Source organism: Mus pahari, chromosome 18 (genome assembly GCF_900095145.1).
Source record: "Mus pahari chromosome 18, PAHARI_EIJ_v1.1, whole genome shotgun sequence".
Lineage (NCBI taxonomy): Eukaryota > Metazoa > Chordata > Mammalia > Rodentia > Muridae > Mus > Mus pahari.
Genome location: NC_034607.1, coordinates 12,472,803 through 12,492,372, shown reverse-complemented (window position 1 = coordinate 12,492,372; position 19,570 = coordinate 12,472,803). Strand labels below are relative to the sequence as shown.

The following is a 19,570-nucleotide window of genomic DNA, read 5'->3' as shown; positions in this document are numbered from 1 at the left end:
ATGGCCTGGGTTCAATGTTTAAACCTAAAGATGTTCCCTGATCTCCCTCCACACATGGTGAAAACACAAACACACACACAAACACACACACTATACGAATACACAATGAAATAATAATGAATTTTAAAACATAAGGAAATTATTAGATGATTCATAAGCATATTTTATATTTAAATAAAATCATAAAAATTGAGAAAATAGGGATATCCTGTCCACAGAAGGCTCTATAAATAGTTAAGTATGAACACACACAGAAGTAATAATGAATTTAAAAACATAAGAAAATTAAGAGATGATTAGCATATTTTATATTTAAATAAAATCATAAAAACTGAAAAAATATAGGGATCTCCTGTCCACACAAGGCACTATTAGTGTTAAGTATTAGGCATGTACTAGCTATTGCTGTCTAGATTTCTGAAATATTTGTATCTATATTTGACTCACACATGAGCTCTAACATGAGGAAGACAGCAGAAGTCTTCATTACACTCAGGGCTCTGAGTCACTAACTATCAATTGTGGCAGTGCAGGCGACAACGCTGACGTACCCTGAAACGGATAACTTATTTAATGCTGTAAATTGTGTGTCATTTCACGTCTTCAGTTTTGTTTGCTCAGAATTACACACAAACAAGACATAAATACACTTGAAAAAAAAAAGTTGCTGGAAATAAAGGTAGTACCAGTACGGGGCAAATGTAAACAAATATGGTAAGCACACCTACACAGAATCAGTACTGGCTATTTTTATCCCAAAACCCCAAAACCACCATGGCATTTTTATGGCTTATGACTGAAGAGAACCTTTCAAACCAAAATGTCCCCAATTTGAACAGTAGGTCACTTCAGGATTGATAAAATATAATATAATACAAATATGTTGGCACCATCAAACTTAGAAACCTCATTGAACTGTCCCTTCCTGGTTATGAATTCATAAAAATGTCACTTTTGTTAAAAGACGGGGTTCCAGTGGAGTACAGGATTTATATGTATTTATATGTATTTATATGTATTTATATATACTTATATGTATTTATATGTATTTCCCTCACGTGTACTAGCTGGGATATCATCCCTATGTCACCTTGTATGCTTTATACTGACAGTGAGCCAGATCATGAACTTCCTCAAGCTAGGGATTCTACATTTTTATGATTAAATACGAACCAAATATATTCCCAAAAGCAACAAAAAAAGTAAAGATAAATCCCCAACAACAGGACACACAAATAGTACTTGAGAAACCAAATTCTCAACAGATAAATGACATGATCAAATATCAGCAGGGAAGCTGCTCCTGGGAATCCATGAAGAACACATTGCACATAAAGAACAGGAATTCCAAGTACTGGGGCTGAGACTTGTAAAGAACTGAAGGCCATCTCCTAATGCCCCAGAGTGAGGAATGGTGGGTAAATTCCTGGTGGACTTCGGAGAAAAACAGTTTACTATCTGTTTACCAAAATAGGAATGTTCTTAATTCTTACTTCTTCACACATATTTAAATTTGTGGCTACTACAGAAAATACTATGTCTATATAAACTTAAATAGAACGACGTTTTAAGTACAAACTTAGCTCTAAAGCAACGTTTGCTAAACCATTAAGTTTTCCAATTAGATACACAATGTAATACTCATTTATTGGTAAATGTGAATACCAGTGAACTGCTAACAGGCCTTACAGGCATCGCTACCTGCTTTTCAACATATTAGCTGTAGTACTGTCTACCTGTGAGTATGGAATTTCAATTAGCAGAGTCTGTGGAACACTAGAGCTGACTCTGAACTACCACAAAACAGTCAAGGTTCTGTGGAGAGCTACTATCACTGATATCTCTCACATTTAGTAATATAAAGGTTTCATTCTTTCTAATAGTTCTAAACCTATGCCTGTAAGCCACAGCTTCTCAATGAGGGCTTAGAATAGGAGGGTTTGAGGGAGCTCTGGGTCAGTGTAAAGTCACGGAGAGCTACCTATGTACCTAGAAAGAGGCCAAAAGTCTCCTCTCAGAGAGGGCATCACAGATGGCATCTGATGGCCAATCATGCAGAGCAGCACTGACCACAAAGCATTATTACTATTTCTTTCTCTTGCCACTCTGCAACCCACTGTATTTTTTTCTTTTTTTATTAGATATTTTCTTTATTTACATTTCAAACGCTATCCCAAAAGTTCCCTATACCCTCCCCCCGCCCCTACTCCCCTACCCACCCACTCCCACTTCTTGGCCCTGGCATTCCCCATTGTGCCCAATGCCACAAAGTTATTAAAACAAGGTACATTTATTGCAAATCATAGTAAGCACCTATGTTGGGAACCTAACCTAATAATTCCTAGATTCAGTGATATATGGAGCCTACCTGGTCTATTATTCTAGGTCCTTTTAGCAGTGACTAGACATTCTTTGAAATTTTTGTCAACATTTTTACCCAGAAACCAGCCTAAGCTATATACCAACCTAGAACTTCTTGCCATAAGTTTAGAATCTAATAAAAGTTTATTGTACATGTGTTCATATCTTTTGAGTGTGCAAATATGACCTTTCACTATTAGACTGCACTTCCAAACAAGAGAGGTTGCTCCTTACTGTCTTAAGAGTTTTATTGCTATGAAGAGACACCATGACCAAGGCAACTCTTGCAAAGGAAAACATTTAACGGGGCTGGCTGACAATTCAGACGCTGAGTCCATTACCATGTGGTAGAAAGCATGGCAGTGTGCAGGCAGATATGGTGCTGGAAACAGTAGTTTCTACATCTTGATCTTCAGGCAGCAAGGAGAGACTATGTGTCACTCTGGGAGCAGCTTGATCGTAGCAAACCCTGCCTCCATTGTGACACACTTCCTCCAAGGCCACACCTATTCCAGTAAGGCCATACCTCCTAATAGTGTCACTCCTTTTATAAGCATTCAAACAGCATGAGTCTATGGGGCCATTCCTATTCAAACCACCACAGTTACCAACCTTGTCTCTGCAAGCTAACACACAAGCTCTTTAAATAAAGCAAAAAGCTGTTGACGACAGTAATACCACACTTTGAAGCTGATGTAATAGAAAAGATAGTTCTTTGGGGCAACTTACTTATAACAGATCTCAAACTCCTATGTGACCATATTCAGAATTCCATAAAAGGAAGGCATCTTCCCTGACAAAAGAGGTAGGTAGTTCTAGGATTTAAAACTTCTGATTACAGATATCATTTTGTATTAGAGATTATATCAAGCATAACATGACTAGTAGATTCCTTTAGGATTAAATGAGGCTTTGGGGTGAAGACTGTATCAATTTGTTCCTAATGAGTATTCCCAACTAGTGTCTCCTAATAACTTGATCAGACTTCCACAAGGGCTCAGGATTGATGGCTACAGTTGGCTTCATCTACTGAAATTGCCTTAGAAAGTAACGATATACATGTATGCTTACAGGTACAGTACAATGACAGATGTGTTTCTGAAGGCCCAGTGGGGGCTCTGGGAATAAATCTCCTTTGTGATTTCCTAAATATAACACAAGGTTACCTTTTAACCTTCGTCCCTTTTTTATACTATAACGCAGTTTTATGCACTAGTCACTTGAGCTCATGCCATCAAGAGGACTGTGTGACAGGGTTGAGTACAGCCCTGCTCAGCATTGTGGATCCTGAAGGAGTAATCACTACTTCTACCTCTACAGTGAGCTTATGAAGAAACAGCACGCTTTCTTGTTTGTTTACAGTACTTTTAAACTCAAAACAAGAAGTATCAAGTTTTTCAGACAAACAGGACTAAGTACAGGGAACCTGAAGAAAACTAGGTGTAGAAGGGACCAACAAGAGCTGTCGGGGAAGTGATCTCAGAAGAGATGAAACAGCTGACAATTGAGTAAGAGCATGAAAATACTGGGTAGGATAGGTTGGGGAGAGAATCCCAGCTTTGTCTCTGGTCCAGCTCTCTTCACACAGTAGTGGCTCTGCCTCAATGTTGACATCTGATACCATGTCGTTCATTTTTATAGGTAATGTGAACACAAGTCATTACTATCATTGTTCTGATATCTGGGGGGAACAAAGTCACTAAACAATATGCTTTAAGCTAGTTCGATCACTGCCATTTTCTTGGAACTTTCCCCTCATATTGTTTTAAGAGGAGTCTTACTATCCAGGCTCAGGTAACCCTTCCTAGGCTAGGCCTCTGGGGAGGCTTAAACTATAGGCCAATGCCACCATATCCAACAGGAAAAGCTTTTATAAAAATAAACAAGAGATCATTTGTCTTGTTTACCAATAAAACTGTATTATGCAAAATAAATTTTGGTCTTTAAAAGTAGTGGGAAAATGTGGACCTTCATCTGTGAGCTTTGTGAAGGGAGCAGAACATCTCAGAAAGGAAGGTCTGGGTTGCCATGGCATTTTCAGTCAGGTATTGTGATGTCCTATCAGTTAAAGGAACAGTAGCTTGAGGCCTCTGGCAGCTTTTCCTGGACCCCATTCTACACTATTTCTTCATTTGTATCTTGCACCCTACAAAACCTAAGAAGTGAGAGGAAAAGAGAAACCAACGTAGTAACTTTCCTGAATACTGACTCTGAGGCCATTGGAATAAGAAAACTACAACTCCCACTGGCCCTGAAACTGTTCTTTTGCAGCTGTGAAGTGGCTAAAAGCAGTTAACACACTCTTTGGCAGCCTTGGGCCTGCATTACCTTTTGAGGCCACTCTGAGCAAGCTAGCCTCCCTCACCTTCTTTGGGAGGAATTCTGGGCAATTAGAAGGTTTTGGCTTGACAGAAGCATCTAAAGATACCAGCCAGCTAAAAGGCAAGAGTCTCCATTGGCATAATGGTTCTTGCCTCTGAAATGTAGGTGCCGTGCATACAACAGCAGCAAGCCACCAGAGGACTACAAAGCATCAGAGGGTAAGACTGCTGGCTTACCAAAGCAGTCTTACCATGATAAAAGAACAGTGAAATGATGAGGAGAAAGACTCAGGCGGTGAAACAAGGGCAGAAGCAACTCAGCGCATGAAGGGAGGAAAGCATTACTGTTCAGTACTGGAGAAAGAGAGGAAAGAGGCTAAACGGCAAGCACAGCCCACAGGCCGGGCCAGAGAGTGTACAAACAGAATGTGTAGATGCTTCCCCGGTGAAGGGCTGCCAAGAATTGTGCATGATGTCCCCACAGCACAGAGAAGACAGCAGGTAAAAAAGAGGGAACGGACGCAAATCAAAGCCCACCAGGAACGCATGCTTCGAGGGAGGGAACTCACAGAGCAGAGACTCAAAGAACAACTCGTGCAGAAAGACCAGAGCCAGCTCCCTTCACTTGAGACGCTCCATCGAGTGAAAAAAGAAATGGAGGACTGCGAGAGGGCTAATGCACACCCGCTTCTGCAGCTACGCACTAAAAGTCTCATTAAGTTGGAGAGTCTTTTGGAGAAGTCTCAGGCAGGAGATGAAGGGAAAACAGCTGTAAAGCCCAATCAAAAGAAATGCTTGACCCTGCCACCTTTTTTGAGAAGTCATGTACAAAAAAATCAAAGATCAGTAAAATTTTGATGCCTTTGGTGGAAAAAAAAAATTACTAGGAATTAAATAAAACCATCTTAGAAGCACTGTGTCATTTGGCAAGATTGTTCAGTAATTCTGACAACCTACCTTGCTTCTGAAAGAGCTAGAAGGAACAGAGATAGCTCTGTGGTTAAGCAATTGCTGCTCTTGAAGAGGACCCAGGTTCAGTTCCCAGCACCTATGCAGTAGCTCACACCCATCTGTAACACTAGTTCTAGGGCATTTGATCTCCTCTTCTGTACTCCACAGGCACCAGGTATGCTGGCACAAAGATATATATGCATACAGGCAAAACACTTATACACATAAAATCTCTTTTTAAAAAGTTTGAAATGAACATTATTTTCATATTCTGCTTTTCTTTTGAGGTTTTTTTTTTTTTTTAACCAAAGCACAAAACATCCTTAAAAGTCTCCTAAACTTAGGAATTATGTATTGTACATTCATAGAACAACAAAAACAAAACATTTGAGGAGAAAAGTGTGTAAGGGGATTCAGGAAAGGGGATACAGTTAAACTAAAAATTCCAAATGCACAAAAAAACACTTTAAGAACAAAGAAAAGACCAGTAATTTTCATAAACAACATACTGGCATGAAATACTCAGAAGCTTAAGTTAGAAACAATTCCTATGAAATAGTCTTTAAAATGTAAATGATGTGATTTTAATATGAACATATTTCAGTTCATTTCAACTAATCAAATTCTCACAAGGCAAGCCTCAAAAAGACCCATGAGCTAATCATATTCATTTGGCCAATTTAACAAAGGAAACAGAGGTGGTAGGCAGAGCAAATAGGAGAAGAGCAGTGGCTACTGGGGTGGTGGGTGGAGTAAATGGGAGAGGAGGAGTGACTACTGGGGTGGTGGGTGGGGTAAGTAGGAGAGGAGGAGTGGCTATTGGGATGGTGGGTGGGGTAAGTGGGAGAGGAGGAGTGGCTACTGGGGTGGTGGGTGGAGTAAGTGGGAGAGGAGGAGTGGCTACTGGGGTGCTGGGTGGAGTAAGTGGGAGAGGAGGAGTGGCTACTGGGATGGTGGGTGGAGTAAGTGGGAGAGGAGGAGTGGCTACTGGGGTGGTGGGTGGAGTAAGCTGGAGAGGAGGAGTGGCTACTGGGATGGTGGGTGGGGTAAGCGGGAGAGGAGGAGTGGCTACTGGGATGGTGGGTGGGGTAAGCGGGAGAGGAGGAGTGGCTACTGGGATGGTGGGTGGGGTAAGTGGGAGAGGAGGAGTGGCTACTGGGATGGTGGGTGGGGTAAGTGGGAGAGGAGGNAGGAGTGGCTACTGGGATGGTGGGTGGGGTAAGTGGGAGAGGAGGAGTGGCTACTGGGATGGTGGGTGGGGTAAGTGGGAGAGGAGGAGTGGCTATTTGTCAGAAGAGGCAAAGCAAAAGACCACCCAAAGACATAATCCCTGGTGAGGCTGAGATCAAAGCAGAGCTCATCAGCACCAACAAAAACAATTCTCTTCCCGAATTTATTTACAAAATAAACCAGAAACTATACTTTTTGAGACCCCTTTCTATAGATGAGTACCACACTAACATTTTGATTAGAAAACCATTAAGTAGTAAGCCCTTGTTTTTTCATATCTCACACTACAGGAAACACAAATGGCCACGGTTGGCATGTAGGGGATTGGAAATATTTTCTGAAAAAATTACCACAGAAAAATCTCACAGTAAAAATTTAAACTTTGTAACTAACCTCCCCTGTGGCACTAGGCCAAGAATTCCCCACATCATGTGGCCCTTTGGCCTCACTTCCTCACTACTGTCCTGAATGAGACACTGGGAAAGTTCTAGAATGTTTCATCCAAGAACCATTTTTGTTTTAAAGAACTTAACCTCTTTCATGGAACAAATAGAGTTCTTCAATGGACAGTTAGAATTTTAATACACACTGAAACTCTGTAAACGTTATAGTATGAGGTATTTCCTCAAAATGAGACAAGAGAATGAAAAATTGATAGAATAAAAAGAATCTTGCAGACTTCTTGAAAAATAGTCAAACTTCAGAATTCTAATTTTTACCAAAGATATCAAATGAGTTGAATGCAAAGCTTTTCAAAGCAAAACAGTGAGCGCCTTTAAGCCCAGCCATTCATTTTCATGAGTGCTTATATATTTAACTTCTATAAACAATCTTTTGCTGAAATATGTGAGGGGAAAACTATGTAAGAATTTCTCGTCTTTCATTTGGACCACTGGACTGACTTGGGAGTAGATCTTCAAGAAAGAATAAAAGCAGATCTGAAACGTTTAGAATAGGTTAAGATTTAAACAGAAGACACCCACTGACGTTCTGACCATCTGATGAAAGGACTGACATAAAAAGACCTAAACAGCCCTTAGAACTACATGAGAAATAACTCATAACCAGAGGCCTGGAGTCTCCTTGGAAGGGATTCTGATAGAATCTGGTGTGGTGGTGCACACCTTTAATCCTAGCACTTAGAGCCATTAGTCCTAGCAGAGGCAGGCAGAGCTCTATGGATTTGAAACCAGCCTAGTCTACAAGTTCTGGCCTACACAGGGCTGCATAGATAGGCTTTCTCTCAAAAGAAAAAAAAAATGTGCAATAGCAAATACATTTATGGAAACATGGTCAGCAAGTGCAATTAAGGAATCGAGAATGAAAATAAAGTGTTACTAAAATCATTAAGGCAAAAAAAAACAAAAAGCAAACAAACAAACAAAAAACCCAAATCCTGTCATTTGTAGCAACATAAGTAAAACCGAAGATATTGAGTGAGTGGAATAAGGAAAAAGACAAACCATTACATGCTTTCACCTATATAGAATAGAATATAAACAGGCTGAGTTCAGGAAAATAAAACAAATAAACAACAACAACAAAATGAGCAGAAAGAACAGTGGCTAGTATTGTCCAGAGGGGAAAACACAGAGGGAACTAAGGAAACATTGGCTAAGGAGCCCAAACCATGCAGACAAGATGGCTTGGGCTAACGCACAGTGGGCACTTACAGTTAACGTAGAGTGTTCTTCAAACCAGGTTTTGAATGTTCTTCCCAGAAGCAAGCAAGTTTTAAATGACAGATAACCTACACATATATGGAAGATCAATATACAAAGTACTAATGCACCCAACAACAGACTGTGATACAGAAAAACAATTATCAATAAACATTTACAATAATTTTACTATGCACTTCAAAGAAAATTAAATGCAGGTTCTATACAATGCACAGTCAAATTTCTTGGCATTTACCATTAGGAATATAAAACTTAAACATGCTTCCCAGGCCTACCCACATGCCACTATAATGGAGGCCTTTTCTTAATGGATGTTCACTCTTCCAAGATTAATGCAGCTTGTATCTTGGTGACAAAATCTAGGCAGCACACATGAAAATGTGCTCAATCATGTGACTAAAGTTACGAGACTCTGGCAAGGCAAAGGTGTGCAGAAATTACAAGCACTGACTGCTAAGAATTCAGAGGGAATTGAGTAGTCTAGGTGAAGCACAGATATTGATAAAGCAATCAAACTAAATATATTACAGTCTTATCATGGATAATCACTATAGATACTTGTCCAAGCCCACTGAATGTGACTTGAGTCTAACTCTTGTTTTTTTTTTTTTTTTTTTATTTACGGGGGGGGGGGAGGGATTCGAGACAGGGTTTCTCTGTATAGCCCTAGCTGTCCTGGAGCTCACTCTGTAGACCAGGCTGCCCTTGAACTCAGAAATCCACCTGCCTCTGCATCCCAAGTGCCGGGAATAAAGGCATGCGCCACTACTGCCCAGCTTCAAGTCTCTTAATGTAAAGTTCGGCTTTAAATACTACTGACCAACTAACTGGCCAACTGTAACCAACTCTGGAGGAGGGGGCAAGAAAGCAATGGAGGATAAGGTGCAGGGGAAGAGCCTTTCTGCAACATAAAACTGAACTAATAACTACAGTCAATAAAAGCAAGAGAAATGTGGGTATTTTGGTAGTAAAAGTTATCTATACTCAAATTTTATGACAAAACTGTTTATCAAAACAGTTCTTATCAAAACACAAATTCTTTGTGAAGACCAGTTTAAAACTATGCCTGTCACTGCCTGCAGCAAAAACATGTAGCACACATGCCCAGAACCCATGATGTCACTGAAGAATGAGGTGCGAGGAAACTATCAAATTACTTAGTTTCTGGAATTGGCCTACTCATACTTGATACCTACATGTCTTTAATGTTCTTTACTATACTTTCATGTTCACTAGTTTTCCTGAGTAAAGAGATATAGAAAGAACAGAGATGTTCAAAAGAGCAACAAAATGGCTAAAACGGCTCACTGCCGGTCACTGCCAGTCACTGCACAGCCAGCCCTGGCTACCAGCTCAGTGCCCCGATGCACTGAGGCCTTTCCACTTTCTGGAACAGAATTTTCTCACATCTTGCAGCCACTCACATAGGTGCTTTGTCCTCTGGTTCTCAGAGAAGTTCAAGTTTTGAGTCTGGCTTTTCAGGTCCTATCTCTGATACTGACCTTGTAAAATGATCAAGGCTTACGGGGGATATGACACTCCTACCACATTCTGATTTATCTAAGCAAAACACTATGAAAAGACAAAAATATGTATGACTGAGGGAACAATGCTTTAGAATGGGAAGATGTAAACAAATCTGGATAACGTTAAAAATTTTAATGAGATTGAGGAGTGGGAGAGATGGTGTAGCAGTTAGGAAAACTTGCTGTTCTTCCAGAGGACCTGAATATGGTTTCCTGCACCTACACTGGGCCGATCACAACCTGAATGTAGCACTAGCTCCAGGAAGATGGGATATCTCTGACCTCTGTGGGCATGAGTACTCACACACAAACAAAACATACAAATACACTTTGAAAAATAATTTTTTTTAATATATAAAGAATAAAGTTTGTCTTTTTATAAGAAGCATGATAGTATTAACTCAAGTTGGCATTCCAGAGATAATTAAATTTTCTTTTTGTTTTGCTCTAAATTATACTAATTGATTATTTAAATAAAATGTTCTTAATCAAGAATTCAGAAATTTTTTTCTGAATCTCAAAAGGTTTTCTTTCATGAAAAAAGCAAAATTCTGTCAACACTCTTCTGTCTTGGTATTTCTAAAATGCTCAAACGGATAGTTGTGGAAATGAAAAGTACAAAGAATTTAACAACTTTGATATTACAGCTAATATCATCCAAGGTAGCCATGTCCTGCAGAGAATTATATATATTATATATATAATTATATATAACACATATACACACACACACACACACACACACACATATATATATATATATATATATATAAAACATATATATATACACATATACAGACACACATATATATGTATATATATATATATATACACACACATATATATAGTCAAATGAGAAATAAAACTATCTGTAAAATCTTAAATGCAAAAGTAACAACCCTGACTTTGGATATACAGATAACAGGATTATTGAAGTTATGAGAAAACACATCTTCCTATAATTGTAATTGCATGGGAAGTTTCTGTTATGGCTAGGTCAACTTCCATATGTTATGACTCAATGTTATTTATTCTAAAACCAAGACAAAAACAGTAAGTATGGTGACACTTGTGAAGAACCTTTAATGATTCTATTTTTCAAACTCTGCAGTTGAGGTTCATTAAGGAACCATCACACCACTTATTTTCAAAACGAAACATACTGTTAGGGATGTATTCAGGGGTAGGAGGTTCCTATCAGGTGGGAGGCTATAGGCTAGAACCCTGGCACTGTAGGAAAATAGGGAGAAGAATTATAAAAGTGTATGGGTAATGGGGAAAGGAATCGAGATGGAGAGGAACAGGAAAAGAGGTCAAAGATCAGAGTACAAGTCTGTGCAGTTAGGAACAAGATTTGCTCTTGGAAACCATAAAGTCAAAATAAGAGAATGTTTATACATTCATATGTGTGTGTGTTGCTTAATAGAAATGTTTAATAAATGCATTTTGCTAGATCAAGAACAAATTGGGGAATAGGACCTTAGTTAGCATGAGACCCGCCCCTACATCTCACCTTTTCTGTCCAATAAAATATATTCTCTGAGAGGGGGCTGGTAGAGCAGCCCGTTTCCAGGACTTAAAACAGGGTACCAAAAGCTACACACTATAAACGCACAATAATCAGTAAAGTTTGGAGTCATAAATAATTTTACAAATTCAATTACAAATTTGAAATTTGTTAAAAAAAGCTTACATTTTAAAAATGATTGTTTTTAATATTTTAAGATTATATCATAATAAAACTATTATGCAATATAAAGTTAAATATCAAGACACTGCATCAAATTACTGCCCAAGTATCTCCAGGACCAAACAGTATGTGCCTCAAAAATACACACTCGAGGAATGTAATATAATGTATATATCTCTTAGAAAAGCCCAGTACTTCATATGAGATTAGGAAAATAAGAATTTGATCTTCAAGTTTATAAATATCGAATTCAAGATAAAGTAAACTCATAGATGACATGATTTTAACACACATCAAAGATAAATTAATTCTCTAAGCTAATATACTTTTGAAATTATTTTGTCTATTTAAGTCAAATTATCTTAAATTGAACAGGCCCAATATGATACATACACACACACACACTATTATACATGTGTGTTACATGTTCCTTTGCCAAGTCATTAGTGATCAGCCACATGAGGCAGGCCTGATGGCAGACCCCCTTTACCCACAGCACTTGCAGTTGTGAGGCAGAAGCACATTGATCTCTGGGTTCAAAGCCAGCCTGATCTACATAACAGGATGCAGGCCAGCCAGAGCTATATACGTTATAATACCACAATCTCAAAATTAATTTATTAATTAATTAACAAACACAAAGACCATACAGAAATCAGTGGTATCGTTAGTTGATGTTTCTCAAATGACATGACTTCAAAACCAAGAAGAATCTATTAGCTCTATAATTTATAGTTATTTTTTACTAAATTTATTAGTGACAAAAACACAGCTTCCAATCATCATTTGTAGTATTAACTATATTCTTGTGAGGTACCATTTTTCAGGTGAAGTTTTACAGATGTAATACTGGGAACTTGCAAGTCTTCAGTAATATTTCTTATTCTTTTTTATTATTTTATTCTTATACACATTTGTGGGTTTTGTTTTAAATGAACTGGCAGATAAAGGCTCTTTGTGGCAGGATAACGGGAATGGGGCAAGAAGGAAGATATGAAATGAGGCTAAGTTACTGCACAAATAGTGGCCAAACAACTATGTGATTTTGTAATAAGTGGACTAGAGAAAAGGTGGCAGGAATGGACATGGCTGAAGAAAGGTAGTAATGATCAGAACTTTGAGTCTGTGTTGGGAGATGGCTCAGTCAGGGAAGGGTTTGCTATGTACCATGAAGACCTAAGTTGGATATCCAGAACTTACAAACAGTCACGTGCATCAATGCATGCTTGTATTGCGGAGGCAGAGGCAGGAGAATCCATAGAACTTGCTAGCCTGATTTTAGCTTCAGGGTCTGTGGTAGATACTCTCAAACTAAGGTGAAGAGTGATTAAGAGAGACATCCACAATTGACCTCTGGTTTTCACACAGACAGACATACACACATAAGCACACAGATATACTTAACAAAAAAAGAAAAGGAAGAACTTCTCAGTTGCACAGGTAGGTGGAGGGTAGTGTGAGTCTTAGCCACCTCACTGCGTAGTGCTGTTGGGCAGAGGAAGGAGGAACTTGCTTGGGTTTTCCCAAAGTCTTGTGGAAAACCTAGAGCCTTGACACTCAGGGCTCTGGGAATATTACCATGTTCTGTTTTCACCATGAAATGAAAAACACTGCTAACCACTGGGAATCAGCGATAAAGCTCTTATGTAGTGGTAACAACGCTTACTTGCAGGACAGAAAAACAATTCCATCAAATTAAAGCCATCATTTGGATTCTGAATAATGTCATGTTTCTTTTTATTTATAAATATGTCTTGGCTTTATAATTTCATTACATTTAAATGTCTGGAGTTTCTATCTAGAAGGCTAACAACTTGGGTTAGTGAGGGAAGTAACTTGAATTGTAGGACTACTGTGATAAGTGTTGTAACAGACCTTGTCTCCTTGCTTACTCTGTTTTCTCACTAGTATGACGATGTTAATGACAGTCTTAACTGTGGGAGTGCTGGGGGAAGAGAAGAGCTATCAACTGGTTGAGCCTGGCACCTGGCATATGACTAGCATTTACACTCTGGCAAGGGGCTGGCACAGGGATGATAACTGCTTTCCGTCAGTCAAAAGCAGACTTTGGGTTCAACGTTTTAATCTATCATGTGGGGCAAAAGAAGCCTATGGGTGCCAATACTCCCCCGTTTTGAAAAATGGAGTAGGGGGTGCTTGCATGGCTTTAGGACTTAGGCTACCATTCTAAAAATACTGTCCCGCAGCTGTTTAAAATTTATTTTTTTAGACCATAGCACCACTGTTTGGTTGTTTCCAATTTCTCAGACCACAAATAGTAAAAGTGTACTCAGTCTACTGCAAACATAAATAGCAAATGCACGCTTCAGCACTTTTTAAAGGATATGGAAATTGGCAACAAAAACGCAGTTCATGTTGAAAATTTATGACAGCCTGCCATATTTCTTCAGAAATACAATCAGGTAGAAATTAGGAAGATCTCTCCCAGCTGGGTGGTATTTTTATGTTTTTTCACTTATATTTTTGCTCGCTGAAAGACTTTCATTATGCAGCTTCTGGCACTTGATAAAATAGAGCAATGGTACCTTTGCTAAAACCACAGTTTCTCTGGTTATGTTTAGCATTACACAAACATCCTTCACCTTAGATATCCTTTCGCATTGGGCATTTAATTGGACATGCACTGAAAAGATGATCTTTTTCCAGAATCGTATACTTTCTAGATATCATTAACTGGCAGAATTGTGTTTTTGAAACTTCACAGAAGTATATGTGTGCACGTATTTCAACTATTAGGTATTTGGTTCCATAAAAGGTATTGTGAAAATACAGAGAAAAGGCGTGAATACAAAGCAATTCAGACTGACCTGCTGTGCAGCTACAAACTAAAGGAAGGAACCAAAACAGTAGGTAATACGGAAAAGGCCACAACATGAACTGTATGTCTCTTAACTGTTCTGGGCATGTAAGAAATAACACAACCTCTGCCTGTAGGTTTCAAGAAAGAAAGAAAACATTCATGGTGTGTAAGGTTGTTAAAATAAGTAATACATAAAGTTAAATTCAACAAAGAAAAACAGTTTTAATAACTAGGAATAAATATTCCAAGTCTATATCTTACTTCAATGTTAACATATCTTCCTTTGCATAGGTAAACAAGAAATACGAAAAGATTTAAAACCGATAGAACTTAACACTGAAGGGACAGACGATCAGATGAATAAATACCTAGAGAAAAAAAAATAGCACTTTGTAATTTTAGAGAATTTATTCATATATTTTTCTTTTCTTGGAAAAAAATAAATGAATAATTCAAACCTTGGTGATCTGGGGTATGGTGTCCCATGCCTAGGGTAAAAGGATCATTTGAGCCTAGGAGCTAGCCTGGGCAACATGAGAACAATTCTCAAAAACAAACAAAATTTAACGACAACAGTCTACACTTCAATCTACTTATTTAAATTGAGTTCAAAGGAAAGTAAGCCTAACAAGCTACTTTAAAGGGCCCCTACTCATCATCTGTGTTTTAGCAATCATAACTCATGGATAAGCATTTTTACATTCACTACATACATGTTTTTGCACTGCATGAGAGTATGGCTTTTGAAAGACGCAAGTTCAGTATACTACAACCGAAAATTTAAAATTTCAATTTGTGCAATGGGACAAAACTAAGATTAGCTGAATGAAAGAGACATCTAAAATGCTCTTGAGTATTGGTAAAAACTCAATGTATTCTTTCTTAGCTCACTGAAAACAAGATTAAGACTGAGATCTGCAGACACTGTGAAGCCATTTTTTACCGGCTAAGCAGTAGCTCTTTCCAATCTTCCAGTAAATGTATGATTTTGCCAGATAATGTTGAATGTGCAAACTGAAAAATGAACCTATAAATTCTGAGTAAAATATCGGAGAGAGTAGAAGGGTCAGATTATACCATAGCTTAAGAGAGGTAACACTGTGTGTGTCTCCTCTCCAGCAGCACTCACCGAGAAAAGAAACCTATGAGTCTGGGTTAGCTTTACCCTATTTTGGATGCTGTGTAGGTGACACAGGTCTGACGGTATGTCATGACTGTGGTTCTAGGGTTATCTAGAAATCACAGTTATATCTTTTGGTTCACTCAATGATATAAGTAAGGTTAGCTTCTCAAACGGCTCATTATTGCTTTAGAATGTCATTTAATCATATTTTCCTAAAAATAAGAGTGGATCTAATTAATCAATATGAAAACTAAAAACATAGTAACATTTTTCAAAGGGATTTTTAAATGGGAATTTATGTTCTAGTGATGCAGTTTTCTGATGTGAAACAAGATCACTTTTACAAAATTGAATGTTATTTTGTATTCAGAACAGCAGAGAATAAAGAATGAAAGTATAAGTATCTACTTCATTTGCTATAATCATAAGTTCTGAAATGGAAAGAAATACAGGATTCAACACTGGCAGCTAATGGAACATACAAACCTTGCAATTTAAAATGAGAAATCTTCCTCCTGATACTGTATAATCACTTTGGGTTAAAAAAATTTTCCCCTTAAATTAACCATGAGGAACTGAGAGAATAAAAAAGAAATCACTGCCAACACATTACAAGGACTTACTGAATATTTAACATATGGAAACAAATCTAGATTGGGAACCTGGGAATGGCCACACAGGAGTGAGCCATGCCTCATCTATGACAACACACAGAGCCTGCATCTCTGAATGGAGGAGATGCACTGATCCTGAGAAAGGTCCCAAAGAGTAAGTTGATTAGAGGGTCTGACAGTTCCTTCCATAGTCTGTGAGTGGTCTGAGGACAGCCATCCTACCTGAAACTATGGCTATGGTGACACCAACATATTAATTACAATCATGCAGTAGGCATCTGTCCCTTTCGAGGATGCACATTAACCTCCACCATCACTGTTATCATGGGCTCTAGACAACCAGAAACCAATCACATGTTCAGAGTTACAGAGAAATGTGAGGAAATCGCTACCGACTGATGACATCCTCTACAAATGTTTTCACTGTTTTATCACACTTTTAAATCCTAACAAGTAATTACATAGGACTCCTACTTTAAAAAAGATGTTTGAAGATAAGTTCTTTTAAATCAGAAATGGAAACAAACTTGTTTTTTAAATTTTATTTAACTGAAGGAAGTGACCTATATTTTTTTAAATATTTTTTAAATGTTCTTGTTTAGCTAGATTAAATATCTATACATAATTAATAGTTACTTGCAATATAGTAAGTTTAATTTTTCTTGCACCCTCCCTGCAAAAATTACTATAATTTTAAACTACTTTTTCACATCATTTGGAACTTAATTACATACAAGTAATGTAATCTAAGACCTTTTCTGTCTGGTCACCTGAAGAATTAGAAATTAAAGAATGAATTTTCATGGTCAGATATATCTTCATTTTATGAAAAAATAATTTTTCATATTAAGACTGTTTCCTGGGCTTTTTATAGTTAAAAAAAAAATCACTACTTTGGGAGCAAAGACTGCATCACAAGGACTAAGGAAGACACCAGCCTCTTTTTGGGTCCCAGGCAGGCCTGCAGGGAGACCCTCCAGGACAGGAAAGTGACCAGGCAGGCAGTTCAACAGGAGGAGGTAACTGCAGGAGCACAGGGGAGCATCCTGTCCTGTTACTTAAACCACTGGTAACCCTGCAGCAGCTTCTGTTTCACTGTGAGTTTTCTACCTTTAAACATGTAGTCCTATTTTCTACCTGTCAGTAGCACCAGAAGCATTCATAATTCAGAAATGTTTTCCATTTTTGCAATGCAGGATTTTGAACCTGACTTTAAAAAAAAAAATTAGTTAAGGGCTGTATTTCTTTAAGACCAGAGTCTTATTTATGGGATTCTGTGGCTTAACTGAAAACAATTTTTCTGTTGCAAGGAAAGTCAGTCAGTCTGAGTGTGAAATGTACAAACTAGCGCCCATCTGCCACTAGAACCCTGTGGAAACAGCACCAAGATCAATGTTATAACTCTCATTAATTAAATCAGAGACTTCAAACTGAAAGTCAAACTAGAGAAAAGAAAACATTTATAATTTTTAAAATTACAATGTATCATAAATATAAACACATGTGCTACATCACTTATTTAGGTCAGCAAATACTTAGTAAAGCCAAAATATGTAAATATGGTGAATACCAGATTTATGATGCCATGACCCATCCCCCTATACAATAAGCATGTAAAATTCCTCAGTGCTATTGTACAGTTTGTTCAATAAATACTTGTGTATATTTTACTTATTTCTAAAATATAAGCAATATTAAATAAAAGTTTAAAATTGGTATTTAATTGAAAATAAGAATGAATTTATGAAAAATTAACCCATAACCAAAATATTTAATAAAGTAGCTATAGTATATAAACATCACATAATCTTAAAATCAGTACTTACGTATGTAAGTTAGCTACCTCACATACATGCTAAGGAAACCGACCAGGAATATGCTATGAGAAATCATCTAGCAGTCAAAATATACTGCACTTAACAGATGAGTGGGAACACTAAAGAACGTCAGTACCACAGACACAAACCAGTGGCAGCGGGGTCCAGAGGTCTCTGCCCATGAAGGCCTATCTATCTTTGTACACATCACAGCAACACAGGAATCCTTAACAGGAAGATTTAAAAAAACAAAAAAACAAAAAACAAAAAAAACAAAAAAACAAAAAACAAAACAAAACAAAAAAACAGCACACACTGCTAACATTTTTAAACCAAATTTGTAGCATTTACATACTTGACTACCCCAAACCTTCTAGAAAATTAATATAGTTGTAATAAATGATCGTTCTCTATCTTTTACCACCTATATTAAAAATAACAAGATGAAAAGAGTTATTGGTTTTAAGTAACCATGTATAAATATTCATATAAATTCATAGATGCCACTGTTATGAGAGGATGAAAATTTAATCTAAGCAAAATTGTTAAATAAAAAATGTTCTGATTGTAAGTAACTCAAATATAAGAAAATAGTTACATATCTACATCTTTCCTTATCTTAATTTATTGAATTTTTCACACTTAAATAATACAGATAACATGATCATACACTATTAAACATAATCATATATTATTACACTTTATTGTGAAATAATATTCTATAACTGTCTTCTGCATTAAAAAACAAAACAAATTCTACAGCAAGCTATAAGAATTGGCAAATGAAAATATGCTCATTCAGCAACTGAAACATGAGCTTCTGTTTAATTGCTGGTTTGTTGTTCACTAAGAAAAAGTGGCTTCTTTCTCAATGAACAATGTTTCCTATGTCACGCCACCAACAGAATGTGATCATCTATAATGAGAGTTAGTTACTCTGTGTTCCCTTTTTAAACAATAAATTAACATATCAACACACTCTATAACACTTGTATAAACATTAAAATATAATCTATCAGAAAGTGAAAGGCATAATGGGGTTAATTTTAGAGTGTGCACACAGACTTGAGCTGCCCAGCATGGAATGGACTAGAATGAATGTATTAGACACATGATGTTACTCATTCTACAGGAGGTACAGAGAAGGACAGAGAGCCAAATCTTCATTCACATCAAACATTCGTGGACGCCGCTATAACTGAAAGACCGTTTCCAAACAGATAGCTACAGACTTCAGTTTCCATTAAAATAATAGGCCTTCACTTCTGCTCCAACAAAAACAGTCCTGTCCTTAAGCTTTACCAAAATGCCTTATGCTTACTTTGTAAAATATTACCACTTTGTTTTGCTTTAATTTACAATTAGTTAAACTAATAAAATGTTGTTCAAATTTCCAAATTATGTTAACATGCTAGAAAGTGCTACCATGGTGCC

The 19,570-nt window shown here is 37.4% G+C and overlaps 2 protein-coding genes across 2 annotated transcripts in view; one reads left to right on the top strand and one right to left on the bottom strand.

The window, feature by feature from the left end:
* Nucleotides 1-19,570, bottom strand: part of Supt3h (SPT3 homolog, SAGA and STAGA complex component) — a 317,124-nt gene that overhangs the window by 208,601 nt on the left and 88,953 nt on the right. The gene's annotated exons all lie outside the window — the stretch shown is intronic.
* On the top strand, nucleotides 4,996-5,550 carry LOC110335452 (putative uncharacterized protein ZNRD1-AS1). The gene has a single exon (XM_021217620.1). The coding sequence runs from the start codon at nucleotides 5,007-5,009 to the stop codon at nucleotides 5,538-5,540; it is 534 nt and encodes a 177-aa protein (XP_021073279.1). The 5' UTR covers nucleotides 4,996-5,006; the 3' UTR covers nucleotides 5,541-5,550.